Raw genomic sequence first — 9,302 nt, 5'->3', positions numbered from 1 at the left:
GAAAGACAGACAGATAGATAGATAGATAGATAGATAGATAGATAGATAGATAGATAGATAGATAGACAGATAGATAGATAGATAGATAGATAGGGAGAGGGAGAGAGAGAAGAATATAAGAGTAAGAGACAGACAGACAGACAGACAGACAGACAGACAGACAGACAGACAGACTGACAGACAGACAGGCATCAACACGAACAACTATAACGCAAATTGGGAAAATAAAACGAGGAGCTCACGTGGTATATCAAAGCTCTGGTGCTTGAATATATTTATTGTCAATGTTAGAATGAGTAAATTGAAGACACGGTCTTATAGCAACATGTAACGACTTGGGACGCTCGCTGGATGCACGGACGATACAACCTACAACCAGCACGCACATACATACATGGTACATACGTCATTGTTATAACGAGCAGAACAAAATATGATGGGAGTTCTCTTACGTCAGCGAAGAGGGCAGGCTACTATTGCATGGAGATCTACTTCATCAAAATTATAAGCTCTCAGCTTATCTATTTTACTACTATTTTACTCTAACGCAAATAAAGGTCAAATATACAGTGAGTGGAGTCCACTCAAACTCAAACCAAAACCTGTGGGACTGCCGGATTTTCTTAGGTTTAGTGAGTTTTCATCTCAAAGAATTTGTTCAAACAGAAAATATCGGGGATTATATATATATTTTTTTCTTGTTCCTTTTTTGGTTGACTGCTGTTTTCGGATTAACTGTGTTCAGTTTAAGCGGACGCCACTGTATCTTCCTCAACACTATTAATATTAGGCTATTTAAGGGATGTGACCTCTAAGTTTAATTTTCATCTCCGAAAAGACTGAACCAAATAGGAAATTTGTGTAAACTGTTAAGTGCCTTTCCCGAGGACACAACGTCTGTCCACACACACCAGAAATCTTGAGTAGCTTCTGTTGGGACACATTATGATAGGAGAATTTCAAGATGAGCCAGATGGTAGATTAAATGAGAAAATGCAAGAGCTGTTCCAGTTATCATCCTATTTGTAAACAGATTTGGAAAAACATTAGTGGACGGGAGCGAAGAAATCATTTCAAGGACAGATGAAATCTTTTGTATGTAGAGAAGAAAGAATCTGACAAAGAGTTATGTCTTTATTTTCATGTGTCGCTTTTTCACATGGGTCAAGGGCACAACTAGAGTGTCTCTCGCGGTCAGTCTGGCTAGGATGAGATAGCAACCTGATCAAATAACAACTTTCTTTCTAATCTAGGTGGTTTAAAGCCCCCCATCAACACAATTTTGATAAAATAGGAGCTGGACTTCTGACCATGCCTGTTAGGACCAATCAGAGGGGGATACAGCATCCCAGCAGAAAGACCGAGATACTTGATGAAAATTCTTCCCACTCTGGAATTGAACTTGGGTTTCCAGCCTGCGGCAGCAAGAAGTGCGTAACCACAACACCACGGTTGAGAGATGAAAGCAGACAGATTATGTCCCTTTGACAGGCCACTATTATACATCTCACTACTACTGACCACACAGAAAATGCCTTGGTACCTTCTTTTAAACGGATAGACACAAACAGAATCTCCATCAAAAAGGCTCCCAAAAGGCATCAATTTGATACTTGACGTCTTTCCCAAAGACTACTCCAAGAGGTTGGCTGAACATGAATAATAAGGTCTTCACCTCTATATGGCCAATAAAGAACAAAGATTAGATGCTTTGAAAAAGTTTAGACCAATATTATAAGCTTTCACAATAAGTGACTAAATTATATTAATTAATTGAAAAACAGAGAATTTCAAAGCTAATTATCTTGAAAACCTTTCGCCCACTTGGAAACATATAGATTTATCCAAGGTACATTTAGATCTATTCAATGTACATCTATAGATCTATACATTGTAGGCCTACATCTATACAGATCTATGCACAGCACATCTATACAGACCTACAGATTGTACACCTATAGTTCTATAGGCCTACATTGTACATCCATATAATATATATATATATATAGATCTATAACATATGTAGATCTATATTTTATACATTGAAGATCTATATACAGTAGAACATGACCATAGTGGCATCCACTACAGCGGGACCATCCCTACAGCAGGACCTTACCGGAATCCCCCCCGTCCCCTTTTTTTTTTCTATGTTAACTCAATTACCTGTGCTCGGGTTTAGCGGGGCAAGGAAAAGCCCGCTCAAATACAGCGGGCGAGACCGCGCGAGCTCAGCTGGGGGTGGGGGGGAGGGGGGTTACGGGTGGGAGGCTGTAGGAAGGATCCAAACAAACAGGCAGTCAGCAGTGCGGCGTTGTGATTTGCCAGTCCAGTGATGAGAGAGGTTTGGCGGGTGGTAGAGAGAGATGGGGCCAAAAAGGAAAAGAAGAGGAGAGCGTGTAGTGTGTGATTCCTGATTCATTGAATTGCCATCGTTGATGCTCAAGCATACCCACACATCCACTTCACCAGTTCTACAGTAGGCCTACCAGTACAATAGATAGCACAAGCAACGAGACTGATGAAAAGACGACTTCCAACAAAGACAAAAGGAAATGCTTCTCACTTGAATTAAAGGCCGAGATAATCAACGAAGTTGAAGAGAATAGGAAGACTAATCTAAAGCGCAAATTTTATTGATTTGGAAGGGAGGTCATAATGTGGATTAATAATGTTTCTTCCAGAAACAAAAATCCCGCAATAGCTGTGTTCTACTGTATAAATCAGTACATTGTACATCTATAGGTCAATACATTGTAGATTTATATGAATCTATACATTGTATATCTAAATAGATCTATACATTGTAGATTTATATATAAATCTATAAATCTATACATTGTACATCTCTATAGATCTACACATTGTAGGAATTTATGGCGCACTCAGAAACAGGACTAGCCTGTTTGAGGAAATACAAATGAGAGTCAAATTTGACATAGACTCAAAGTAAAGGCAGGTTCCATGCTTTTGAGCATGATCATATTTCACGTTCATAATACATGTAAGTACAGGCGCTAGAATATCTTTACAACCATGACAACAACACTTTTGATAATTCTGTAATTTACACTTGCTTTCATGTAAGCAGCACTAGATTCCATCACAGGAAATGTTGCATGCATTCAGAACATTGGTCTAGTGACAAACATCGCAAACTTTTCTGATGCGGACATAAGTCATATATACCATGTAAGGACCAACTACCAGAGCAGGCTGAGCCACTAAAAGCATAAATAAATTTATTTGTCAGTTATATAAAATATGAAACACAGACATAACGACGAGCCATGCTGTAGGCCTACTGTAAAGCAACACAGTTGTTTGACACAGAAAACCTGCGTACAGAGAGCAGCATGTCAAAGAAACTACATGACTAAGACTTTGTACAGTACCGTAGCGAGTTTACATACAGATCTATCCACAAGTTGTTTACACAATAACATTCAGCTCCATCCACTCTCACAGTAACAGCTCTCTTCAATAAACTGAGCCTCGTAAATACTAGAATACGAAAAGAGAAAAATAATGACAAAGACACATTCTTTAGTTTTGCAACATTTTAAAAAAAATCCTCTGCCCATAATCCTTAAAAGAAAACAAACACTAGAGTTAGAACAGAGCAAAATAATGACAAAGACATATTCTTTAGCTTTATACATGATCAAAAACATTTTCCTGCCCACTATCCTCAAAATAAAAAGGGCCCCCAAAAAAGGAAACAAAAAAAAGACAAAAAAAAGGTACTAAACTGCAAATGGTAAACTTTAACCCTGATCTCACTGACCAACCCACATCAAATGGACCAATCGATACTGATATCTCACTGACCCCAGAAGACACAAACAGTCCATAATTTTTGTACACAAAGTAACGGTTGCATGTCAAGAAAAGAAAACATAGCAATCTACTGAGTAGAGAATCAACAAAATCCTGACATTTACACTTGCAGACAATTGTCACAACCGTCAGTGTCACATCACTGGCTTACTCTGAGATGGAAGGAAGTCATTTTGTACATGAGTTTGATTCTTTGTCAACAAGGAAACAAAATAAGCAGAGCAACACATAGAATTGCGGAGGGAGGGAGGGAGAGAGAGAGAGAGAGAGAGAGAGAGAGAGAGAGAGAGAGATGGTAAATGTATAGGTTCAATGCACCTATCAACACTGAGAGAGAGAGAGAGACAGAGAGACAGAGAGAGACAGAGAGTGAGAGAAAGAGATAGAGAGACACATAGACAGGCAGGGAAAAGGCAAGAGACAGAAAGACACTGAGACAGATAGACAGAGGCAAGTAATGATTAAAAATATTGCTGTAAAATTTCTGAATGGTTCAACATAACAAAGTAACTTTACTGTTGTTACTGGATAAGGCCCCGCACACATGTAAGTGAATGTGTCTGTGAAATCTGGTTTGTAACATGATAATGCTTGCAAATACAACAAAAGCAAAGGGAAATATTGCTCCCAATTCAGAAAAAAAAACCCTCTGCACTGTATCCATACTACGAACAGATAAAGAGTTCCACTCTAAAGAAAAACTGACATTGTCACATTTCTGAAAATTCTGATCTTCTGTAGCCCTTTCTGAAAGCAGAGAAAAAGAACGTGCTCATTCTGATGGGTACAAAACAACACATCCGCAGACACAAACACGATAAATTCTCTTAAAGGTACCAGATCATAATCCTCTGCACGACGAAAATCGAAAATTTTGTTGCAATGAGGAGCTTATGACTAGATCTAGAAACCTTTGGAAGGAGAGACAAAGAGTCAAACAGGGACTGTCTCTCCCAGCTCACATACATTCGCAGCTGATGGAAATGTCTGATGAAATAACTTTCCCACATGGAAATCAAACCTATCTCTTCTGCAAGTAATAGCGAAGAGGCTTCCCATTATACCACATGTGACAGTTTGAAATGTGTTTGGGTACTTGGATTGCCGAGTTATTTGTCTACTACTAAAAAAAAACAAAAGTTCCTCTTGTAATTTGGGACTTGAGGGACAGCCCAGTAAAGTGTGAGCTCAGGGACTGTCACAGTACAAGGACAACCAGGGTGTCAGTGACACACACACACTCACACAAACAAGCCAATACACACACACACACACCAGGCCTTCTGGAAACAGCTGGGATTGAGCAATATTAAAGAATCAATTGTTAATAACTTTTAGTTTTACAAAGACAATGAGGGAATGTTAGTAATGAGATTTTGTTGATTGCTGCAAGTGAGGTTTTTGTTTAAAAGTTCAGCTGCATTTCTGTCTGGGCCGTGACCTCCCACCTCTGAGAGACCTTGACCTACTTTGGTGGAACAGATGGCACAAAGACACCAAACGTGTCTCTCTGTCAGGACATAGTAGACGACAGTCCTGATGTTATGACACACTGTCACCGTGACCTATGACCCAATGAGGATGACAATACATGTGTACAATGGAGATGGTGGTGACAGAGTCATAACTATACAATAACACACAACCCTGACTTTCTCCTGGCAACATACACCTATAATCAGACAACATCCACCTTATGTTCACATAATGTCCACCCTTAAACTACACATCCATCCTATGTTCACACAACATCCACACGATGATTTTGTCCCACAGCCAGCCGTAATGCAGTGGGCAAAAATATATCAGAATGACAAGATATAGTCCCAGCCATGTGGGACACAAGCATGACCCCGTAAGGTCAAACTACGTCACCGTACAGTAGAATGCTCACTTTGTGTCTATGACGTCACAACAGCACAAAGTTTTAGCATGGATAGTCCTGACATAAATGTGACAAAACTGCGCCATGTAAGTAACACAATGCTGAGAAATTGGATCATTTCTCAGAAAAAAAAACCAACATGCGGACAGAAATTAACAAAGGAGTCAATTTCATTTCTCTATCCACAAAGAATTTGGTGAACATTTTTTTCCTTCTGATTAGAATTAACACATGAGACACAAACACCAAGAACTGCTGACACATCATCTGTTTATGTCTACCATCTCTCTGTGTCTATGATTTCTTTGAGTCTACATTTTACCTCTGTCTGTACAAAAAGTCTCCGATCTAACAATGTCCATGAGTTATCCATGTCTGTACAAACTGTCTCTGACATAATAATGTCCATGATTTATTTCTGTCTGTACAAATTGTCTACAAGGACCTGCTGAAGTCTGTCACAAAGTTGGAAGAAGAGAAGGGGCAGGCATGGGCGGAGAGGGTTGCCTATTTGACCGACTGGGTTATAACATGCTTGAGGTCCTGGGCTGCGTGTGACACAGCTATCACTTTGTTCACCATGTCCTGCACGGCTGGTACAGATGGGTATTGGAGGGCGGCTGTTTTCGTGGCGGTGACTGAGGCCTTCAGACAGTCACACAGGTTGTTGGCGCAGTGCATGATGCGAGTGCTGATGCTGTTGCTGATGAGGTTGCGGTGAATGCTGTCGCCGATGTACACCAGCTTGTGCGCCGACACAATGACAAACTTTCCATGGGATATAAATACATTGGGAGGCTGGTTGCTCCCCACCACACCGATGAAAGCGTCAATGGCATTGGCCAGCAGAGTGGAATGGGTGTTGATCTGGTCAGTGTAATAGGCCAGGACCTGACGATCGTTGGGGTCAAGAGGTTCCGGCTCGCCGGGTGTTTGGCTGGCCGAAGGAAGGATAAAGTTAGAAGCTTCCTCAGAACTTTCAACATTTACGGGAGTTTTCTGGTCCGATTCTGGAGATGTCGGCTCTGGCAAGTTATCTGAGTCGACACAACCCTCAGACTGAGCTGCTGCTGGGACTCTGTCCTCGGCAGAACTGTTGTTGAGTTCTCCCAAAGATGCCACATTTTCAGCAACAACCGGCTCGCCAGCGCCACTGTCTCTGACCGGCACCATGTCCACGTCTGCGTCATACACAGACAGACCAGCCAGGCGATTAGCCACATTACTCACACCTGTCTCCTCAACTTTGCTGTCCTCCTGTGAGTTCTTGTTGGTTGGGGTTCGAACCTCTTCCCCTGCCACAAGGCCATCTACAGAGTCTTCAGTATCGAGTCCTGTTGTCTTGGACTCGTCGGCGGGTGGTGGTGGCGGCGAGTCACGGGCGTCCAACTGTACGTAGTCGTATTCCTGGACACACTGCTCCATTACGTCCTTCAGGTCAGAGTCTGTGACCTCGGGAAGGTCGTCGCACTCGGCGTAGTCGTCTTTGTGCAACTCCGCCTTGATGTCGTACATAGACATTTTGGGTTTTGGGTACTGCACTGGCTGTGAGGATGAAGGCACGGAAGGGGAGTTGGGCTTCTCACTACCTGGAACGGCAGGAAGGGGGCGGTGCTGCATGTTCTTGGGCTTCACGTAACCAGACATGAGCCCTCCTCTCCCGCCACCTACCTCCCCAGCTTTTGGACCAATTGGAGGCTTAGACAACACTCCTGCTTTCTTGGAATCGACTCCAGGAGACTTTCGGAATATGAAGGAACTGTTGCCCTGGATGAAGGCAGAGACTTTCTTGACCTCTGGCATCAGGTCTTTGGCCACCAGCGCTATCTGTCCAAGGTCGTCAGACTTTGTCTTGTCCAGGGGCTCGGCCAGAAGAGAAACCTGCCACTTCATGTCTTCCAGGTTGGCGTAGGATCTCTTGACAAACTCCAGTGTGCTCTGTAGGGGGGACACCAGTTTGTTGAGGCGCATGGCCAGCTGCCGGTCAGCATACTTGGCCGCATTGGCCACCGCCCCGTGAGAGAAACTGACATAGTCGTGTAACGAGTTCTTGACAAGAGAACAAGACACTTTAATGTCGTACAGCGTCTTCTCTAGACTGGCGCGTGACCGCCATGAGCCATTGACAAAGCCAGCCAGGCGTCCGGTAGCTTTGTTGACGTCCTGTTGTCGTTTGACCAGAACCTCCAGGGCCGAGTCTACATCCAGGAGAAGCTCATCCCAGAGAGGAAGCTCCGACAGGTGCTGTTCAAGGTCAAGGCTGGAGGAGGAAAATCGTTGGTTCTCATCCGAAGAGTCAGATCTCATGGAGATAACGGAATCTCTGGTGACCTGTGGGGGGATGTCGTACACGCCTGAGGGGTCGTTGATGGCCGAGTTGGAGCCGTAGCCGGTCGACGTCATCGACTTCTTCAGGTTGATTTTGGGAGCGTTATTTTTGGGAACATCGTACAAGTCATCTAAGGCATGTTCCAGACTCTTACTACGCTTGATGTCCTTGACCCCGGGCGAGGGTTTGCAGTCAAATGAAGACTGAGAGGACTTCAGACCATCTGATGAATGTCTGGGTGTGGAAGACGATGGACGAGATTTGACGGGACTGTCGTAAAAACCCAGACCTGAATCTGTGGATAGCTGTTTGCGAGACTTCTCTCCGTCCTGTAAAGATGGTGGCACGTCGTAAGTTTCTGCCGGGAGGTCCATAGAGGAGCGGGCGGAGTCAGGAAGACTGGCAGAGTGGGAGAGCTGGGCGCTGCTGACGCCTGATGTGTTGGACAGGAGCGACTCGCTAGAGCACGCAGAGTGCAGGCTCATCTGAGAGGCTGGGTTGGCCTGGGACAGTGTGTGTGTCCGCGTGGGCGGAGTGTCGTAGGTTGCTTCCCCTGCCTCCAGCTGCTCGCTCGAGATAGCGGGCGACAGTGTGTCGTAGATCGGAGGTCCTTCTTCCGACAGGATTCTCTCCAGAGAAGACCGGTTACTCCCGGGCGGCGTCTCGTAGCAGTTCTCGCTGCAGTGCGAACCACTCCGTCTCCTCACTACGGTGGGCAGGCTCATGTTGCTGGCGCTGTGCTGCTGACTCAGGGACAGCTGACTCCCCGAACCGGCACCAGTCAGTAGGTTTGAACCCCCAGATTCTCGTGAGGCAGACGAGCGGTTGCTGTGTGGCGGAGTCCTCTCGCTAGAAGCGCGTTTGCTACTAGGGGGAGTGTCATAGAGGCCCCCAGCAGTCTCCGCCGAGCCACGTTTGCTGCTAGGGGGCGTGTCGTAGAGATCATCACCCAGTGAGGCAGCGCGAGAACCGCCGGAACTACGTAGTGAGTCACGTGACGGCCGCCGAGAGCTCAGGGCCCCGCCCCCACCACTGTCCACCGAGCCTCGGTTGACGGGCGGCACGTCATAGTCCTGCTGGCCCCGGCTGGGCTGGTCGTAGAGTTCCATCCCGCTCTGGGGAAGACACCAGGAGACAAGACCGTTACACACAAGATGAGGTAAGACAAAATATTAAAGTTTACTGACCCACGAAGGGAATTGTGGAGACTAAATCAATATTGGATGGAGAATGAATAAAGAGTGAAAG

General features: G+C 44.6%; 1 protein-coding gene across 1 annotated transcript in view; it reads right to left on the bottom strand.

The window, feature by feature from the left end:
- Positions 1-241: 241 nt before the first annotated feature.
- The window catches only part of LOC101851136 (breast cancer anti-estrogen resistance protein 1), a 30,204-nt gene continuing 21,143 nt past the window's right edge, over positions 242-9,302 (bottom strand). Inside the window, exon 2 of the mRNA XM_013085430.2 lies at positions 242-9,169. Within this exon, the coding sequence (XP_012940884.2) occupies positions 6,233-9,169 (2,937 nt within the window). The 3' untranslated portion in view covers positions 242-6,232. The remainder of the gene's footprint in view (positions 9,170-9,302) is intronic.

This window comes from Aplysia californica, unplaced genomic scaffold (assembly GCF_000002075.1).
Source record: "Aplysia californica isolate F4 #8 unplaced genomic scaffold, AplCal3.0 scaffold00373, whole genome shotgun sequence".
Taxonomy (NCBI): domain Eukaryota; kingdom Metazoa; phylum Mollusca; class Gastropoda; order Aplysiida; family Aplysiidae; genus Aplysia; species Aplysia californica.
Note: the sequence above shows the minus strand (reverse complement) of the source record. Positions and strands in the feature narration are given on the sequence as shown.